Raw genomic sequence first — 21,536 nt, forward strand, 5'->3', positions numbered from 1 at the left:
GAAGTTGTGGTATATATACAAAGGAATACTACTCGGCTATAAAAAAGAATTAAATAATGCCATTTGCAGCCATATGGATGGACCTGGAGATCATCATACTAAGTGAAGTGGGCTGGAAAGAGAAAGAAAAAAGCTGTATGATATCACTTATATGAGGAATCTGAAAAGGGAGGGGGAACATAAATGAACTTATTTACAAAACAGAGACAGACTCACAGACATAGAAAACAAACTTATGGTTACCAGAGGGGAACAGGACGAATAGGGATAAATTGGGAGCTTGGGATTTGTAGATACTAACTACTAGGTTCCTACTGTATAGCACAAGGAACTATAGTCAATATCTTGTAATAACCTATAATGAAAAAGAATATAAAAAAGAATACATGTATGTGTATGTACATTCATCTACGTATAACTGAATCACTATGTCGTACACCAGAAATTAACACACCGTTGTCAATCGACTCTACTTCAGTTAAAAAAAAAAAGCCTTAGGAATTCCATCAACAACATTCTTCCAGGAACATCATAGTGTCAATATTCCAAAGACGTCTAGAGCCCCCTGAATCAGGGTCTAGGATGCCAGAGAAAGGACGGAAAGGAATCCCCAGGAATCCTGGGATTTTGTATAAGGGCAAAGGCTAAGAAGTAGGATGTAAGGACTGAAATCCGGTCAACACTGTTGAATCTGAACACCGTCCTAAGAATGTCCCACTTCACTAACTGGAAGGTCTCCCAAGTAAGCAAAAGCTCGTTGCCATGTGACAACGTCAGGTAATCAGCTTGTCTCTCTCCTCCTTTATGTCTTTGGGGACTGGCTCTGGGTGTCGGCAGCACAGCCCTCCTTAATTAGAGGGTGTGACCAGTCTGTCAGCTAGTGTTTTAACAACATGGATAAGAAAACCATTTTTTCTTAAGTGGATGTCTTGGTTGATAGAGGAGAGATGGGTATTTTTCTTTCTGTATTAATTTTCTTTAATGTTATTATAGCAAAAATAATTAATAAGTAAAAGTAATTGTATGAGATTAAATGCATTCACCACCCCTGATCTGACTCAACGTGGCTCAGAGGCCAAGGGTCTCTCGTAAAGGGTTGATCTTGTAAGGAAGTCAAGGAGAGGGCATCGAAATTTACACAGAACACAGAGGTTTGGGAAAAAATGAAGCTCACGGCCATTTATCACTAGTCTTTTACTCTGAAGCTTCCATCCCTCCTAATGGCCAAGAAAAATAAACATTGCCAATCCAGGGTTAACTTCTGCTGTTGTTTGAAACGTTTCACTTTGAGATTAACTCGGCCTCATTGGGGTAAATAAACAGTCAACTCAAAGGCTGTTTCTTCCCTCCCGCAAAGGGTCATTTCCCCCACGCTTCCTTCCCAACAAGGGTCTGGGTGCAGAGGGAAGCTGGCCTATCCCTGGGGCAGGGGTCCTTGGAGGCCTTGGCTGTGGACGGGTGGACTGGCCTTGTCTCTGAATGTCCTGAGCTGGTGTTTACTCCAGTGTGGCTGACCCCACCATCCCTCGTGGTGTCCTGCTGGCATCTGAGGCTGCAGCCCAAGGTCCTCATGGTCCTTCAAATCACCAGGTCCCTGTGCTTTGTGGCCCGGACCACAGGCCCACCTATGCCAAAAAGCTGCTGCTCTCAACACGTTGGTGTCCTTCACCTGGGCAGACAGGAACCACAGGCCATGGGGAACCCTGTACCCTGGCTGCTCTACCACCTCAGCTAGGATCTCAGCAGGCTCAAGGCAACTCTCAGGGAAGGAGCTGGTCATAAATACTGACATCATATCCTCCTTTCTTTTGGTCCCCAAATGGAGCATCCCATTGGCAAGGGAGTCCACGGATACAACCCAACTGGTCAGCTCCAAGGTGGAGAAGCATGGAGGGTGGATGTGATGGACAGAAGAGATCCGGCCAAAACTTTTTCCCTGCAAGGGGAGTGGGGAATGGCACGAGCACAAGGGTGTATGAAAAAGAACATATCACTGGTATTTTTTGGAAACTATTCTATCCCTACCCACAGTTCAATTTCTATCAGTGTCCACCTAAGTATTTATTTCAATTGGATGCCCACTAATTTGCAAAGTGTTATGATGATTGTAGCTCGCCCTGAGTGCTTTCTGTATGCCAAACATGGTGGAAAAACTTGATGTTGCTTAATCCTCAAAGGAAATATTTTGGGGTAAGCTTTATCATTAACATCTCCATTTCCAGATGGGGAAATCAAGACTGAAAGAGTTAAAGAATTTGTCCAAGGCCATCGAGCTAGTCAAGGGTCCATGTGAAATATAAGACCGGCTCTCCAAGAGGGGCGGGGAGCTGGGAACGCACAGTGGGAAGGCCACATCCTACTTCAGCATCAGCTCCTAAGTCACGCTGGTGGGCGGCATCTGGAATGGCGGGGGCCCCACGCCACCAACTGTTTTTTCAAGAGAAGCTTGCAGTCCACCTTGCATAGGAAAGGTCCCACTTTTTCATTTAGTTGTTCAATTCATATTTTTCATTCACATTGGAAAATGGGTGAGTTAAAGAATACACCCCCGGAGGTCCAGCTTGCAACCTCTGCTGGACGGTAGCAGAGGGACCCCGCCCCAGAACCCCAGAACCACTCCACTCACGGCTGTGACGCTTGTCAGCAGCCTTCACAGAGCTGCAAGCCAGGGATGTTTGTTTCCTGTCAAGTTGACAGCCATTGTGTTTGTAATGACAGGAATGTGATAGACAGTGGTTGCCAGCGTGAAGTCTCACGCTGAGAACTTTACATATGAGATATCATTTAATCTCCACAAAACCCTGCAATGTACGTGTACCTCCTTCCCCAAGTCCTCCAGGTGAAAACACTGGGCTCAGAAATGTGAAGTCGCAAATACTGCAGGACATCACTTATGTGTGGAATCTGAAAAATGCGACGAACTAGTGAATGTAACAAAAAACAAACAGACTCAAAGATAGAACAAATTAGTGGTTACCAGTGGAGAGAGGGGAGCAGGGAGGGGCAATATTAGGGTAAGGGGTTTAGAGGTGCCAACTGTTAGGTGTAAAATAAGCTACAAGGATGTCTTGTACAAAACGGGGAATATAGCCAATATTTCATAGTAACCATAAATGGAGTTTAATGTTTAAAAACTGTGGATCACTATATTGTACACCTGTAACTTATATAATATCGTACAGCAATTATACTTCAATAAAAAATGGTAAGTCCCAATCCTAAAGTCACAAAATAGAAGACAGAAAAGCTAAGGACTCAACTCAAGCCTCTCTGACTCCCCACACTAAACTTTTTTCTACCAGAGGTGGAAGACTTTCCCCTGCACAATGCTGAAATTCTAGACACCCAAACCAGCAACCCACTGGGACAATCTGTTCTTCCAAGTCAGTTACCAGTGACAACTTCGAGTTAATGCTTTTTGCACTGCAGGCTGCCCCTCAACCATCCAAATATTGTGCTTCCTACGAGTACCATGGACAACTTTAGAACACCAAACAGAAAAGGAGATAAGCAAAGTAAAGAGTGGGCTAGCCTGTCCTCGGAAGTGGGCAGGCTGGTGGAAAAACAAACAGAATCTGCTGAAAATTAATAGGAAGGCAGAGACTCAGCTGAAGAAATGCTAAGAGGTGCCTCTGTTCCTTTTTTTTTTTACCTGATGTACAGAGAAAATGTCATTTTTAAAGAGTAGCTTTTAAAAAAAAAAATGGGTTCCACTTGCTGGAACTCAAAGGACAGCATTCAATGCATAGATTGTATCACTCCCCAGGCATGCTTTCCAAGCCCCAAGAACTTCATTCTCTCCCTGCATCGTAATCTCAGCTTTTTTTCTGGATGTTTCAGCCACCCCTCTCAGCACAAACAATTCTCAGACTCCCTGCACCCACACCTCATCTAGCATTTTTATTCCAATGCAGGAGTAAAGTCTGATCAGACAAGACATTGCAAAGGAGAAAATCCATGGTTACGTATTTCCACCTGCTACGTCACCCGCTCTCCTCACCGCCGAGGCTGAGTCATCTCCGATCGCCCGTCCATTGTCTCAAGCTCCATCACACATTCTTCCAAATGCTTCTGTCATGACTTCTGATGTAATAATGATAAATGATGGTCTGTCCTTTCAAGACACTTATTGCTAAGAGACCCCTTCTTTTCTACACGGAGCTTAGTAACAAATCTCTGTGATCGATACGTTTGAAACGATTTCTGTTCCCCACCTTCCCACAAAACAGCCATTCCCTCGGGCCTTTCTGCTCCCTCTAAGTAGCGCCGTCATCCGCCCTGTCGCTCAGATCTAAACACCAGCAGACACCTTGAGTCCCTGAGTCTTCCTTCCCCGTCGCCGCTCTAGCTACCGCATCAGCAGGCCTGGTCAAGTCTGCCCCCATCCCACCCTCCTGCCTCCATCTCTCAGGAGGCACCCAAAGTGTGCTGCGTCACCTCCACCTGGACTGATGCAAAAACCTGCCGTCTGGCATCTCTGCCTCCCCCTCCCCCATCTCCAGTCTGTTCTGCACAGACCAGCCAGCCGAATCCTCATAAAACGCAAAGCCAAGCACAGTGTTTTCTCCTGTCTCCTCGTTGCTTCTAGAATAATGTCCTACAACATTCTCCGTGAGGCCCTGCCCGCCCTGGCCCTGCCCTGGCCTGTCTCCAGCCTCATCTCATGCCACTGTCCCCCTCTCTGTCTGTTCTAAACATGCTGGCTTGTTTTCTCTTCCTCAAATATTCCAAAGCCTTGACTGTCTCACAGCCTTTACCATGGCTGTCTCCTCTGCCTGGAATGCTCATCTCCCAGTTTCTATCTGAATGGCCTGTCCTTATCATTCCGGCCTCAGATCCAAATTCTTTTGCCCAAAGAGCCTTTCTGACTGCCCGATTCAGAAGGTGGTTCTTAACAGTTTCTCCCTCTGCCTCCCTTGTTCACTTCCCTTCTAGCATTTTCCACAAGTGACAATTACTTTGTTTACTCTCTTGTCCACACTCTGCCCTCCACGCCCAGCATTGGGTTGGGGACACCATAGGGATCAGTGGAGCCCACGGGCGCCGTCCCTTAGCTCTGACCGAGCACACACCAGAGTCAGTGAGGGAAGCAATGCCACTGCCAACTGTGTAAAAGCAAACAGCCAGTTCGAGTTATAAAAATATGCTTTCAGTTAAGATCACAGAAGATGTTTTCTGATTATGCTGAGCTAGGGAGTGAGATGCAAAGATGATAAACACATTTAATTTAAAACAGATGGAAAGTGGTCAGTTCCCCACTGGCTATTTGACGTAGGGCCCCCTACAAAGTATTCCCTGATCTCCAACATTTTACGAGTATACTCTTTACACGCCAGCCTCTGCTCTCGAGAAGGGCATCCCCAGGCCCCCAGCAGTCCCACGATGGCCCTGTTCATCTCGACCCGCCGGGGAAGGCTTGATGGAGTCCTGCGGGTCCACGCTCATTTGCATATCTGCCTGGGTCTGGAGGATGCCCATGCTTCGCTACAACTCTATAAACAAGCACCTCAAAGTGAGGCAAGCACTTCAGGATCCTTGAATAGGGCACCAGAGACACGCGGAATAGCCTATTTATTGAGTGTAGATTTCCTTAATGTGCCAAAGCATGCCTTCGGGTGATTGGTTCAGATGTTACAACTTGCTAGAAAAGTTGGAGGTTTCTAGCGATCAGACACAGAGCAGATGTTCTTCCAAGCTTAAGAACTTTGTTTTTCTAAAAAAAAAAAAAAAAACCAAAAACTGCCTAGCTAGTCACAAACCATGCATCACACAAACTGCTTAAAAGTTGGATCTTTTGAGAGACGCGAGAGAACCACCATAAATGAATAGAGGCTTCAGAAACCACAACTGCAGAAACCAACTTTAAACAGAAAAACCACGCACTTTTTTTTTCCTGTGGTACGGAGAAAATTCCAAGTGCCTGTCCAGTATCAGCGAGGACGGTCCGATAACTGGGGTTAACTTAAGGCTCCCAGTAGGGACACTGTTATTTCTAAATCCATAACTGTTCTCTCATAATGATCGCCTCTAGGATGCTGGTTTTCAGATCAAATTTCTCTAGCTTTCAGGGAAGAACTTAAACTCAGCAGAGATCTTACCACGCTATGCTTCTTCAGATGGGCTAACCTCAAAATGCCAAAGCAAAAGCATGTCCTGTTTTCTGAGCCCTCAGTGCAGCGGGACACTCGACAAATCCCAGATGCAACCTTCGTGGGGACAGAAGCGTCACCTTGACTTTCTGCTTCTGACTGACTCTGGTTGTCACTGTGGATCTGGGGTTGATGAATCATGGCCCCTGACTCTCCCCTCCACAGAGTTAGTATTTTTAATCTGCTGTCTTTTATTCTCCTCTACCTTTACCCAATACTTTGTCCTCTATCCATCCATCCATCCACCCATCCATTCATCAATATGAATTGAGCATCTGCCTCTTGCTGGATACAGTGCTACATGCTGGGGATACACTGGTGAACAAGACAGAGTTGAGGACCTCACGGAACATAAAATCTAATAGTGGAGACAGGCATAAAGATGGGCCATTTATTGCACTATACTATGGGCCATTACTAGAATGGAGATACTTGAAAGGTGCTGGGGACCCAAGGGAGGGTAGGTCTACATCAAAGGATGGGAGTGGGGAGGTATCACAAACCACACCACAGAGGAAGTGACAAGGAGTTCCCCAGGATGGGAGTGCGAAGAAGGGAAAGAGGGAAAGTGTTACATTCGAGGCAGAGTGAAAAATACAAGGCAAGTCACAGAATCCTGAGGGCACTGAATGGTTTTGCAGATGGAACAGCAGGGTTGAATCAGAAAGGACCCTGCCAAGAGGCATGTTTAAGAGTCACTAAAGAACTATGTTCAATACTCCCCCAAAACAGGTTTTTTAAATTGGTATAACAGGAAATGGATAAAAAGAAATTGTTCGGTGGGCAGTATATTCGAAAAGATACGTACACCTTAGTTTTCATAGCACCACTATTTACAATAGCCAAGACATGGAAGCAACCTAAATGTCCATTGACAGATGATTGGATAAAGAAATTACGGGGTGTGTGTATACACACACACACACACACGGAATACTACTCAGCCATAAAAAATAGAATAATGCTATTTGCAACAACATGGATGGACCTGGAGATGGTCATACTAAGTGAAGTAAGCCAGAAAGAGAAAGAAAAATACCATATGATAGCACTTATATGTAGAATCTGAAAAAAATGACACAGATGAACATATTTATGAAACAGAAACAGACTCACAGACATAGAAAACAAACTTACGGTTACCAAGGAGGAGGTCAAGGGAAGGGGAGTGGAGGGATAAATTGGGAGTTTGGGATTTGCAGAAACTAACTACCATCTATAAAACAGATATACAACAAGTTCCTACTGTATAGCACAGGGACCGATATTCAATCTCTTGTCATGGCCTATAATGAAAAAGAATATGAAAAGGAATATATGTATATAGATAGATACATAATTGAACCTGCTGTACACTAGAAATTAACACAACACTATAAACCAACTAGACTTCAATAAAATAAATAAATTTTTAAATATGAAAAAAAAAAATGCTGGCTCTTAGATGTGTCCTGACTGCCTGGTTTCGTCCTTGTAAGGACTGTGTTCTTTCACATAAATATGCCTGCTCTCCAATCGTCCTACTGCTGGGGCAGCGTTTCCACACTTCTCTCGTTATTACCACGTGCAGGAATAAGCTGAAAGCATCCATTAATTTTCTTTCCAGATTACATCTTTTTTCGTGCAGTTAGGTGTTCTGATTCAAAACCTTCCTCTTATGACCACGTGTTGGGCCACTTATTTAGGGGCTGTTGAATCACTCAGATTCAACAGCCTGATGGTGGGTTTTTGATGTTCAGAGCTCCCCAAGAGAGGAGGAAGGAGCACAAGAAGGCAGAAGAGCTGCCTGGAGACCAGCCCTCGCCTCACAGTCAGCTGCTGCCGAAGTGGGAAGGGGCCCAGATCCCAGGGACAGGAGACGATGAGGCTGCGGAGGGAGGCCCTTCTCTCAGCAAAACAGAGCCACGGAGAGACGCCAAGGGTGAGGCCAGCCCAGGGCTGCAGACCTAGCCACGCTGGGTGCGTCCTTCAGTTGGATGAAACAGGGCTGTAGAGAGACTGCTGGGGCAAGCGCAGAGCTGATGGGATGGGACACAAGTATGAGGGGGAAAAGCTAAGGTCATGAAATGCAAGTCTGCGGAGCTACCACTGTTCATGTCTGAACTTCCGGCTCCAAAGCTCTCATTTCCATACTTAGGTTGCATCCAGCATCCGGCCAAAGAGAACTGCTCCCAGTGAAACCAAGGCCATGCACACCAGTGATAGCCACGGGCTGGGTCCTGAGTCCCAGAGAGTCAGCCTCATCCTTTCCGCGAGAGAATCTGATTCTCAGATGGGAAAGCGGAGAGTGCAGTAGGGAAGGGGTGGGTGGCTTGGCTCTGGCCAAGGACCCACGCTCCCTTTCCCATTCATTGCCTTTACTTCTGCAGAGTTGGGCTCTTCCACACGGGGCTGTAAGCCCAGCAAAGCGCATGCCTGAGCCCCACGCACATCCCAGGAAGGCAGGGAGCAGCCTCCAGCCAGGGAGGCGTGGCTTCCAGAATGAGGAACAAACCACTTAGCGCCAATGGTAGACACCTTCTGAGCAGGGGCAGCAGCCATGGGGCAGACACACAGAAGGGCGGCTGAGCTGGCTGGAAGCACCCCCTCCTTCTTTCTCCTTCTGCACACTCTCTCTCCTGTCCCCACTCCCTTTGTCCCTCTACCTGCCTCTCCTAGTGACTCCCCAAGGAGTGACTTTTCTTTGCCAGTGGTTCTGGGTGAAACACACGGAGTAGCCTGCGCCCTGAGAGCCGGGGAAGGCAGAGGGGTTTGCATCTCCATCTCCTCCTCCAGCTCTGAAGAGAGCAAACCTTCTGTACGTACATCCACATGATGTTTCTGCTAAGGGTGCTTCACTGATAGAGGAGAGAAACGCCAGGGGCATATTGTTAAGGTAAAGAGTTATCTCTAAGCCTCATTTACTAACTAGGAGAGGCAGTCCTTTCTGGTCATTAAAACAGAACTATCACCTACCCCAAGTGCTAAACAGAGTGACAAATTCCAGACACCAGAGGGGATATAGAAATTCTCCTAATTTCCCACACACACAGAATCAGAAAGGGTTTTGAGTTACACAGTCATGGCTCACTTTTTGAAAATCAGTTTCTATTCCTTAAAAGTCGTCTTGGTTTCGGTCACATTCAGGCCAATGAAAGCTGTGAAGACGTGAGCCAGGTAAGAGAGAGCTTGGAAAACGGGTCTTTTGCAAAGCCTGGTCTTACTGCCCAGGCCTGAAACTAGGAATGTAGGGGAATTGTAGGGCTAGGGAAGAGGAGAAAGGAGCTGTAGCAAAAGTAGAAGGTGAGGCAGAGGTGAAGACCCTTTATCTTAGGATAACGACCTCCGCCGTGAAGCAAGGCATGTGCGGAACCTTCACTGCAAGGTTGGGAATGAGCTGTAAACCTCAAAGGCCTGTCTCCCGGCTCAGACACTCTCTCGGGGTCTGCACACGAGCCCAGAGCTCTCCCAGACACGTCCACGCAGCCATACTCACTCTCCCCTGCCCTTCCAACCTTCCTAACGTATATTCCTCTCCAGCTCTGCTTAGGGATCAAAGCCTCCTTTGCTTTTTCACCTTTGTCTCATGCGGCAACCATTTGTACAAAGTCAACTTAAGTGACTTGGAGATTTAGAGAGTGCATAGGACACAAAAATGGGTTCAGCCTTTCCTTCAGTGAATGTTTGTGGAGCACCCACTGGGTTCCAGGCACTGTTCCAGGTGCTGAAAATACCTCGGTGAATAAAACCAACAAAGATTGTCAGAAACACGAAGGTGGAGAATGCATTTATGGGTCCCACCGCCCTCTCCAACTCATCTCCAGCCTTACAGAGCAACGTGGAGAGAGGGTGAATTTGAAGACCACTTTCCACCCACCTGTGGTCCCTCCCGTCTGGGTCAAATAAATCACCCCAGGAGAGCAGCAGTGCTTGCCGCCTAAGACAGGAGTGCTTTAGAAGCTTGGGAAGCGGTCCTGGGGGCCTGCAGGCCAAGAGCCCACAGACTGCACCCCTGTGAGCTCGTCTGTTTCTTATTTTCCTCCCACTTGAAAGTGATTAGATTTTTCTTCCATTCGGGTTTTTTTTTTTTTACCCACTTCTGACCCCGAAAGGCTCAGGAAATTACGAAACAAATTTTCCAACAGATGCTTCTTACCAGCGTCAGACAGTCCTACACAGCTGCCAGTTTGCTCTCCCTACATCTTGCAAGCCCGACGCATTGCAAAGAGCAGCCTGAACCGAATGGCCCTGCTTGCTTGCGGCATGCCCGGCTCCAAAGCGAGGCTGGCTTTCATTGCCTGATGAGGCACTTCCAAACCTACGGGGGTTCAGCCAGGCAAGAGATCCCGGCAGGAAATATGCACAGACGTAAGATGTAAAGACTGACAGTGGAGGGGTGGAAAGAGAGAGAGAGAGAGAGATTCGGAAATGTTTAAAAAGAAGTGGGCTTGCTTGGAAGTGTGTGGTTTCCACAGCAATTTTTGGAATCTCGGTGCAGAGAATAGCGGGGGTGACTGTTTCTGAAGAATCCGCAGCCACTCCCCAGTCAGAAGGTCATGTGTTGCATGAAATCTGAACCACAGCCCTTGCCTCCGATCTGCCTCTGCTCGGGGGTATCTGGGGCGACATGGAAGACTGTAGATCAAAGAGGGAGCTTGCTCCAATTTGTCAGAGTCAGGGAAACACATCATTCAGACCAATAGCGGGTAACTGCACATTCTGCGTAAACACGCTCACCCAGACTAGACGGTTTAGCAGAGCATGACTTGGTTTTGTTTTTTGGTTTTTGTTTTCAGAAAAGAACAAGATGATTGGGGGAAAAAGGAGAGTGGAGAGGGCAAAGGCTCAGAGAGAACGCAGGGTCCGCCGCGCACATGCTGTCTGGCTTTGTGCAACTCTAGGATCCCCGATGTTGGTGCCGTGGTTTTTCTTGGGCAAAAATAGAGCTCAACATACTCAGAGCCTAAAAGAATCACCCAGTTTGGAGCGATCTTGAAGGTCATAGTCTGACCACTGAGAGCCTGACACACAGTAGGCGCTAAATAACTCTTTAACTCATCAATGAAGTCATTGAGTGAAGGAACCAGCCTGGCTCCCATGCGGCATCCCTGCCAGCGGTGACTCCACCTATGTGTAAATGCCACCATGACGCGACCCTCTGCTGAGACGCGCCCCTCTGTCTTCGGCAGCTGTGGCTGTTGGCAGTGTATGTAAATTCAAACCCAAACCCAAATCCAAACCTGCCTCCCTGCAGCTTCCACCCTTGGTTCTAATTCCATCCACGGGGGCTGAGCCTGGTGTGTTTGACCCCCTCTCTGCATGGCAGCCTTCAGAACTGGAAAATAACAGCCATGTCCCCCGCTGGATTCATTCTTCTTCAATCTAACTATTCCCACCTCTTTCAGTCATGCCCCAAACAACAGAGTTTTAGGGTTTTCGTTTTCTGCAACAGCCTCAATCCTCTCCTCTGAATGAGCTCTAGTTTGTCCAGGTGCCCTTGAGCTGAATTCAGGGATTCAGTTGCGATTGGACCAATCCCCTTCCAGTTGCAGATCCTGTGTCTACGGATGCAGGCAGTGGTCCCAGTGGCACGTACACTGGCTACCATTCATTTCATCTTACCCCAAACCTGGATTTTTTTAGATCTCATACTCGGGTAAGGGGGCTCAAGGACAGAGAGCAGCTCCTTCTCGGGTCTTCTCTTCCTCAGACAAAATTAGACACATCTGGCCTGATGGATGACTTGCTATTCTGGTTAAATTCTGTTTAGGCCACCCTATTCCACTTCCCACACCATTACGCAAACTTCCCGTGAGTCAGTACTGAAGACGAGAGGCATCCTGCCCTCCCCTTTCACACTAATTACAACTTTATTCAGGGATTCCTTACATGATAACAGAAACATTGGAGTATTCCTTGCACATGTCAACACTGGTCAGTTTGCCAAGTATTGTCAGATACTTGGAGATAAACTTTATGAAGTAGATTTGTATATCAGATAGAATTACATTTGAACTGAAGAAATAGAAAGCGTTCCACTCACAAAAAGAGGCATATATTTTCCCTGATGACAAGAGGTCCAGAGAAAGGCAGTGCAGGGCTGGTAGGAGGCTCCGTGATGGCATCGGAGACCCAAGACGTTCACAGCTTTCTGCCTCTCCTCGTCCTCACAGGAGGGCCATATCCTATGGTGGCTTTAAAAGTTAAATGAGATGGTGGATATAACCGCAGGTATCGAGCAAGTAGCAGCTGCTGTCATCACTGTAGCATTTTTGAGCAGCTCCTACATGGCAGGCCCTGTGTTAGGAGCTGGGGATTCAGAAAACAATAACGTGAAACTATATTCGATACCTTGTAATAACCTTTAATGAAAAAGAATATAAAAACGAATATATGTATATATATGCTTGACTGGGACACTGTGCTGTACACCAGAAACTGACACATTGTAACTGACCGCACTTCAATTTTAAAAAACAAGAAAACAATAATGCAAGCTTTGCTCTGAAAGAAATCACAGTGTTTCTCTAACACGCCCCCAGTTCAAAAGTTGGCAAAAAAGCATAGCATTTTTCCATTTCCTTTCCGTGAAGAGATTGAAATTCAATGCATTTCACACATTTTCAAGCCGCTCGCCCAGGTCTGGAGGGCGGCCACTTTCAGTAGACCGCCCTCCTCTGGTTGGGGAGTAGCTGGGATCATGCTGAGAAAAGGTCAGATTGCCCACGTATCCAAGCAGGCTGCTGGCACTCGGCGTGTTTTCTGCTCACTCAATCAACATTTACTCTGTCACCGACATACATTAAGCACCTACTATATGCCAAGCTTCATGCTGGGGACTGGGGCTTCAAAAATCAGCACAACCCAAACTCTGTTAAAGAGCTCAGAATCTCACACTAAGAGGCAACGATTCCCTTTCTGTACCAAAGAGGTGCTTTCAGGATTGAGGGCATGGAACTAGTTTTGAGGTTATAAATACTCATTTTTTAAACTTCCTCAAGTCTTCTACGAGTATGTGTATCTCTCTCTAGGGTTTAATCACTTGCAGAGAGTAGCCTCTTTCCAATTTCCCCATCTTCTCCCCCTGCCACCATTCCCTCACTGCCCCCCCAAAAAATTATCACCAAGGATAGGATCTTGAAAGGTTACCAAAATGCTATCCTTATTTCACAAAGTAAAAGAGGAGCATGAAGCCACAGACTCCTCTTCCTTCATCCCTTCTAACCCTCCAGGTCCTTCCACCTTACAAAGGGGCAGAGTCCACACCCCGAGGCACATCCTGAGCCGGGGAGGCTGCTGGCCTCTCCTGCCTGCGGCATAGTCCCTGCTTCCAGCAGGACTGATTGCACACGCAGCAGAAAGCAGACCCTTGATGACTGAGAAGGCTTTGGCAAAGCCCAAGGAAGTGGGAGTCCTCTTTTAAGATAACACTGAACCGGTGGCAGCCGTTTGATACAGAAAGTGATGTGAGCTTTGGTTTTGTAAAATTAAGACTGGATTTGGTGTGCCTGAGTCTCCAAGGGACCCTTCCCCCCAGAACATCGCAGGCTTCTACAAAGACCAGAAATTGCAACCTGAGATGCAGTTCAGCTAGAAGAAAACCTAAGTTCCCATTCAGACCAAGTTCTCTTTAAAACCCTCGCCCCCTTCCATTTGTTTTATGAACACTTACTGAGCATCCACAGTGGTCGAGACACGACACTGTGCTAATCCATCACCACCACACTCCCACCAATGACAAATTTTAAAACATCAGATTCCCACAATGGTCTGAAAATTCAGTGATTTGGCAGCCCCCAGAAATAATCATTCTGAGTTTGTTTGTTTGTTTTTTTGTTTTTCAATTTCCTCTGGCACCCTGGGGGAAGCTGCTAGGTTAAGCTTCCTCCATTCTGTATTTTTAATTGTGGTAGAAGGACAACGCCTCACCTCCGGCTGCTGGAGGGAGGGATTCGAGAACCGCAGCAGCAGGCATCACTGTTCGCGACATCAGCTCCCGAAATCTGGGGCAAAAGACATGAGCAACACCCAAGGTCGTGGCTGGTCCAGTGGAGGACAACATCAAAGCAAACCTAGGGATGCAGTCATGCCCTTCAGTGCATACGTGTGGGAAGAAAAATAACCGTCCAACTTTAGGAAATTACATTGCACTACGGCAGAGCTGCCAGCACGAACATGAGTGAGGAACACAATGACCAGTTGGGTATTTTTCTTTTATCTTTTTCTTCTTCTTTTTTTTTTTTTTTTTTTTTTCCAGTAGAAAAGAGCCTTGTATCCCTAAGTTGCTTTAAATGCGGTCACACAAAACGTCTAGAATGTGGACTGGATGATTTCAAGGTCCCTTGGGATCCTGGATGCTGTACCTGGATTCAGCCAGCCAGCCTGGGCTTGGTTTGTTGAAGGCTTTCTCATGAACTATATGCCTAGCTTGCATAAGGTTTCTGGACTTGCTGAGAAAACTTCAGACAGCTCCTCTCTATTTGGGACACCAGAACTTGTCTCTTGGCAGCAGAGGGTGGACTGAGGCACCTACTCACCCAGAGGTCAGCAAATCTGTCCTGCCTCCTGTTTTCCTATGGCTTGCAGACTAAGACTGGTTTTCCCCATTTTTAATGGGTTGAAAAAGAAATCGAAAGAATATTATTTTGTAACACTGGAGAATGATGTGAAAGTCATAATTCAGTGGCCATGAATCAAGTTGTATTGGAGCACAGCCAGCCACGCCTATTCATTTACATACTTACATATTGTCCGTGTCTACTTCCGCTCTGCAACAGACCATGTGGCCCACAAAGCCTCAAATATTTACTATCTGGCCCTTTGCGGAGAAAATTTGCTGGCCTCTGCACTCAAGTAAAAGGATAATTCACAAACGCAGAAAAATCAGAGGCTCACATAATTCATTCTTTAATTAACCTAATCAAATGGCCATGTTGGAGTTCCTAATGATCTTCTCTACTCGGTTAAACCCCCAGAGGGAGAATCAATTCAACTCATGTGGCCTTCGCAAAGCAGCTTATGAATAATGCATGTGGCAAGAGACCTGGTCACCATGCTGCTCACATTCCAGAAAAGCAAAAAGAACACCACCGGGGGTCCTCTGACCCCTTAACAAGGGCTTTCATTCTTGGCTCTGGGTTGAGGGTCTGCTTCTTTCTTATTTGCACAAGCTTCTTCCTTGTTCTGCTCTGGGGTCAAACCCAGAGCAATCAGCCCTATTCCAGGGGTAGGAAGCGAGCAATGTGCAAGGACCTGACAGCGCGCCGTTTCCCTCCCCGCCCGCCTGGAACAGACTGGAAGCTGCCAACCCCTCTGGGACCTGTTTATCCACCATCGATCTCGGGTCAGACCGCCACAAAAGCTGTGGGACGAAGCTGGGAGCTGTCTCCACCGACAGGAAAGAGCTTCCGAATGCACGATGTAAGTCTTCCAAGGACCCCTTCTTTCCTTTTTCCTTTTCAGTCTGTAATTGTGCCCCGTGCAGGGGTGAGCTGAGCGAACGAGGTGCAGAGACCAACCGAAACCAATGGGACAGGAGTAAGTGGTTTCTATCCACCGCCATCTCCATCCCGCCCTGACGCCATCTGAGACCAGGACAGGGAGAGAAATGTAGCTCCGAGTACAAGTCACAGTGCACTCATCACCCCCCTCATTGGGGGTCCCTAAAGCGAAAACAGAAAAATCCTCAAAATAGGACAGTTTTTGATGTTCCCAATGGTTTCTTCCACCCCCGGCCACCTCTGTTCCTCTTCCTTATCCAAAATTTCTGCTCCATTTCCACCGTGTCAGGTGTTCCGAGTTTTATTCTCCTAATACCGTACCCTCTGGCTAATTTTCTGGGTTCATTTTGCTTTGGATCAAAGAGATGTGTTTGAAAAGTGTGGTGCTAGTCTAAACCTTTCTCCCTGTTGTCCTAAAAATCTAGAAATGACTTTCTTCAAAACTTCACTGTTCACTCAGGGGACAAACTTCTGCTGAGCACTGACTACATGACACGTAGTCCGGGTAGACGGGTGACTTATGTAGATGGATGAAACACAGGCCTTGGGGTCTGGCTGGGACATGATCAAGTCGGGACACACTCACGGTGACTCAAGTGGGGGACACAGACCCTGGGGGTAAATGCTACAGAAGCCCAGAAGGGGAACTAACTCTGACCGAGGAGCCAGAAAGGCTTCTGGTGGTGATGACACTTCACTGGAAGCCAAAATCAGAGTCCAGAATGATGAAGAGGAAAGAGGCCAGGGAAGGCAGGAGAGGGTTGGAGCGGGGAGGTGACCTCAGTAGAAAAGGTGGCACAGACTATTTTAAATGTGATGATGGTGGTGGTGGTGGAGCGTTTCCTCAAGAAAGGCAACATGACACATCAGGGAGAGGAGCAGAGCCAGGGGAGGCCGGGGTGGGGGTCTCTCTCATCATTCACCGCAGATACAGGTCTGTCTTCGGTCCACTCTGGCCCGACCCACAGCCCTCAGCGTGGTCTGGCATCCTCTAAGGTCTATTGGTATCAATCTGTCGCTCTTCAAAGTGCACTCTGGAAAACACCTTTCTTGGAACAGAGTCGCCACCCTGAAGCTACAGGTGTGAATTTAAATATGCAAGAGGAGGTGACAGAGACCTGGAGAAGGCCCTCTCACCCTGCTGGGTCTCAGTCCCTCCACCTGGGAAGGAGGATGTTTGATCTCTAACATCCCTGGCGGCCCCTCCATCTCCCGCCTGCCTCCAGAGCTGCCCGTCCGCATCCTTACGGTCAATGCTGGAAGAAATAAAACAACACACATCTTTGTTTCCTCTTGTGTGGGAGGCAGGAAATGGCCTAACCCCCTAATTGGGATGAGATTCCTGTGGTGTATCCAGCCGCCCACTCCTCAGCACACCCCCACCTCCCAGGTGTCTCAGCCAGAAGGATGGACACACTTTGCCAGCAGCAGGCAGACCCATTCGCCACCACCATGTTGCCAGCTGTACCCCTGCCTCTGGTGGGTGTAAAAGGATCACGATGCGGATAGAGACAGCATCTCCTGAGGCCCCTCTGCATACAGAGAGGGCCAAGCATTCCCGTGTGGTCAAGAGTCTAGGCTGGGCACCACTCTCCCGCTGACCATGCTTGGGCAGAGCAAGAGGAGGTACCAGTTCTCACGGAGAATATGATGCACAGGTAGAATTTAGGACTCTGTCATCTGCCCAAAGAGGCTGGGCCAGAAGACAGGAGGTGAAGGTGAGACGGTCAGGAACTGGGAAACCCAGGTGAGAGCAAAGGTCAAAGCAGTTGAAAGGCAGGTCAGGTGCTGGCGGAGCTGTGGGCACCTAGCAGGAGCTGCTTTCAATGGGGAGCTCACGGACTTGTGTCTGGGCAGAGAGGGCACATGTGGGGAGACTCTCTGGTTTGGAAATCCACTGGTTTGGAAATCCACGTGAGTGTCTGTCCTAGCAAAGTGCAAACGGGGCTCTTCAGTTTCCAATACAAGTGAAATTAGAATCAAAAAACAAGACCCTCCATCACACTTCCAATCCCACCGCCCACTTCCAGGAAGGATGTCCTTTGACCCATGGCATTCTTATCACGCCCGGTTCTCATAAACCATGTCAATGACAATACTTTAATCAACAACCCGCCATAGAGGTGGGTGGTGGTGAGTTGAGGTCCCACAGTGAGTGGCACAGTCACAAGGAGGGCTCAGTGCCCTGACCCTCCGTCTAATGTGCCACACTCCCAGCAGCAAGTGGAAGCACGGCCCTTTTATCTGTGTCCCAAAGCCACAGAAAATTAAGAAAGTTACATGGAAAGCCAACTTGTGAACAAGGGGCATGAACCACAGCTGCCTGTTCTAAAAAGTCCACCTCGAGACTTGTCTAGGTGTCGGTCTGTGGTACTTGGTAACCACGTGCTCTCTGGGCTCCTCACTGCAGGCTCACCTGCCCCAGCAGGGCCCCTTCCGGCACTTCATGGACATGAAGGCGGAGAAGAGGCTGGCTGGCCGGAAGGAGCGTCGCAGTCGCTTTGGAGACATCAACGTGCACAAGTGCTATCAGTTTGGGCAGGTCTTCCGCCCTTTCCAGGCCCTCGCCTCCACAGTGAGCAAGCTTTCCTTTTCTAAAGGGTTTTAAAGTCTTTTAGTGAGAACCATGACAAAGCCCAGTTCTTTCTTCTTTTGAGGGATGCATTAGTCAGTTCTGGCCACAAAAGTGCTGCATAACAAATCACCCTAAAACTCAGTAGCTTAACAGTCTCAAGGATCTATGTTTCTCACTCGCTAGCCTGCAGGGAAATATATTCATTCTGCTTTTGTTCACTGCAAGTTCATGGGGTTGGAGGAATAAAGAATTGAGAACAATAACCCCAGCTACCACAAGAGACTAAATTTAGTCTCCTTAAGCTATGCTTAGAAACAAAGCCATTTCAAGAGGAGAAAGAGGTCTGGGGAAAAGGGAGATTTTTTTGATAAAGAAAGATGTTCTGGTGCCCGTCCTTCTACCTCACCTGTTATCTTCTAAACCCAAGTCAGTTCGAGTGGGGCTGTTCCAAAAATGCATTTCCTTGAAACTATTACTGTTATGTCTGTGGGGTACTTTCTAGATATACATTCTTATGATTCTAAAATTTGAGTGTGCATACAAATCACATGCGAAGCCTGATTAAAATGTAGATTCCCAGGCTTGTGCTAATTCCCACACAGAGAGTCTTGGGTGGGGCCTTGGAATTTCCTTTTTTAATGAGGTCTCTATTCCCCACATTTATGCATCATTATTCAGCAGGGCTTCCCGACCTTGTTCGCTTCATCAGCACCCCTAAGTCTGAACGGGCCCAGTGTGTCTGGCCACCTGTAACCTGTTCACAGCTCAACAGCATCCACTGGAACCTGGGTCAGATGCTTCCCCTCATTGGTCGTTCTCACTCTTTTCTGAACTTCAAAATTGTCTGGGTAGCCAGCCATGCTGATGCCCAGGCCTGACCCAGACCAATGAAATCTGCAGCTCTGGGGGGTGAGTCCCCAGCATTATTCAGTCTGTTTTAAAGCATCACTAGTAGAATGACTGCCACATCCCGGTTTTCCCAGGACTGACTTGCTCACTTTTCCTAGGACTTCCCATCTTTTAGCACTGAAAGTCCTGAGTCCCAGAAACCCCTGGTCCTGGTTTTAAAACTCAGTGTCTCAAGTCCCTGGAACTTGTGCAAACCAGATGGTTGTCACCCTATCCCCACTCGATTCCAACATGCAGCCAAGTTCAAGAACAACTGCTGTCTGAATTCCCTAGAAACTAACCCCATTTCCTCCCGTCACAGGTAGCTCTGCCCATCTACCCATTCACTGGCCAACATTCCTTAGGCATGTGCATGTGCCCAGAGCTCAGCACTCTGGAGAGTCCAGGAATATAAATTTCAGCCCTACCCTCAAGGAGCTTCTAATCTGCTGAGCAAACTGAGCCACATGCTACAAACACAAATAAAATGAAACAGTCTTAGTAGCAGCTCCATAAATTGATAGACCCAGAAGGAGATGAGGGTTATCTAAATTTGAAGTGCCTTCTGCTAACTCCAGCCCCACCCAAGGTCCTGCTGAAAACAAGGTCTCCAGATGGGGACACCCTCTCAACTCACAGTTCCGCCTGGGAAGAGCAGATCTCCTCAGACTTGGAAACAGAGGTACCCTTGTGTTGAATTCTTACTGTGTGACAGGTACAGTGCTAATGACGTCACAAAGCCTTGATCCGCCTGACTTCTACCATATTAACCTCATCTTCCTTTTATCAATGACAAAAGGAAGATGAGATATATTAAGTGACTTGCTCAAGGCTACTGTTCAGTGGTAGAGCCAGGATGTGAACCTACTGTGCTGAAGCAGGTGCCCCTCCACCCCACGCTCTATTTCATTGTCATTATTCCCTGCCTGATAGGAGATGCGAAGACTGGCTTTTCCCCAAGACCTGCCCGTGAGTCTGCACCTGCAGAGCCTGGGCATTCTGTGCACCACCGAAGGGAATCTTCAGGACTTACCCTCGTCTTCTCCAGAGCTGGGCTGGGGAAAGGACACCAACAACCATGAGAAAGACAAACCATCAAGCCACATTAAAACACCTTTAATCCCCCCAATAGTTAAAGCAGCAAAATCTAATGACATGAAACAATAAAAATGACAAAACTGCATGCTGGCCTTTCCCTGCAAGGCTTTGGATTAAAACAGTTAAGAGCCCCGGGACTCAGGAATGCTGAGACACTCCTCAAACTTGACTTAAAGAATTCCACCAACACGCTTTTGCAAGAACATTTTGGGGACGCGTGAAACAATCAGAAGCTGCACCACGCAACACACTGAATCCTCCATAAGGACGCTTTTCTTGGAAGTCGGAAGATGCAGGGGAGAGGATGGTTATACGTCAATGAATCAAGGACCCCGTTCTTTCTAATCCGTCTGGTCTACCATCACCAGCATGCTGGATGGTGATCTTGGGGTTAGCACCTCATGGTCACAATGTGGTTGGCATTGCACCGAATGCTGCGACAGCCTCGCAGGATCGCATCAAACACTAGAAGGCTGAAGTTTCTCCTTTTGTTACACACACGCACAGAGCCAGAAGGAGAACCTCTCCCGCAAACCACTTAGCAGATTCCCCAGCAGTTCTCCTTGGCTAGGATGAATTAGGGTGGTGTGGCTGACCCACGCCATAACCACACACGAAGCTGGGAAGGCCACTATTGGGTATTTACTGGGAGGCAAGTTCTACCATCAGGAAAAGAAGGTGGGAAAACAGCCGATAGGGAAGCCGTTAATGTCTGCCACCCAGGGACACTCACCAGTGTGCAGCTCAGACCACTCTGGTGAGAAACGTCTATTTGTGCCGAGAGAAAACCTGCCTTCTTATAATTTCCAAGCATCAATCCTAAGGTTGCTTCTCCACCATAAAAAGCTTTCTTTTTTTTTTATTTTAAAAGTAACATATTCTTATAATAAGAACTACTCAAAGGTATAAATAAGAAAATAATAATTACCCAAACCACACCATTTAGAAACAACCTATGTTTGCGTCTGGGAAATTTTAGGTTGCTTTTCCATCTTTTGCTTTTATGGATCTTTGGGCCCAGATCCCTTTTCCATAGTTTTGGTTGGGCTGTTTCTTGCCACCATTGCCCAACAGTCCTCAGAGGGTCACCGGCCCCACTTCCAGGGCCCCTCCCACGTGGCTGTGGTGACCAAAGTCATGGCACCTGTTTGCATTACAGCACTGTCCCTGGGTAGGTGGTCTGTCCCTTCCTTGCTTCTAATTTTTGAACAGAGTAAACAACCCCCCAAAACAAAAACAAGACGTATTCCTTCTTTATTTTTAACCCTTAACCTTTTTCGCAGATTCACGGAAAGCTCAATTTTTTTAACATTAGCGTGTCTACTTCTGAGCTATGCGATATGCACA

At 47.4% G+C, this 21,536-nt stretch overlaps 1 protein-coding gene across 1 annotated transcript; it reads left to right on the forward strand.

The window, feature by feature from the left end:
* The first annotated feature begins 671 nt into the window (after positions 1-671).
* LOC102508826 lies at positions 672-20,258 on the forward strand. The gene is made up of 8 exons (XM_032498243.1): positions 672-777; positions 5,337-5,512; positions 7,889-8,070; positions 8,287-8,441; positions 15,104-15,548; positions 16,403-16,411; positions 18,039-18,203; positions 20,025-20,258. The coding sequence occupies exons 1-8, from the start codon at positions 710-712 to the stop codon at positions 20,256-20,258; spliced, it is 1,434 nt and encodes a 477-aa protein (XP_032354134.1). The 5' UTR covers positions 672-709.
* Positions 20,259-21,536: the final 1,278 nt, after the last annotated feature.

The sequence above is a fragment of the Camelus ferus genome, chromosome 16 (assembly GCF_009834535.1).
Source record: "Camelus ferus isolate YT-003-E chromosome 16, BCGSAC_Cfer_1.0, whole genome shotgun sequence".
NCBI lineage: Eukaryota > Metazoa > Chordata > Mammalia > Artiodactyla > Camelidae > Camelus > Camelus ferus.

What these genes read in the sequence shown, in the direction of transcription:
- LOC102508826 (XM_032498243.1), top strand. Translation starts at nt 710, where the DNA reads ATGTCCCACTTCACTAACTGGAAGGTCTCCCAAGTAAGCAAAAGCTCG. An exon ending in CTATAAACAAGCACCTCAAA is followed by an intron (nt 5,513 to 7,888) that starts GTGAGGCAAGCA and finishes TTTGATGTTCAG; the next exon opens with AGCTCCCCAAGAGAGGAGGA. An exon ending in ATGGGAAAGCGGAGAGTGCA is followed by an intron (nt 8,442 to 15,103) that starts GTAGGGAAGGGG and finishes TTAAACCCCCAG; the next exon opens with AGGGAGAATCAATTCAACTC.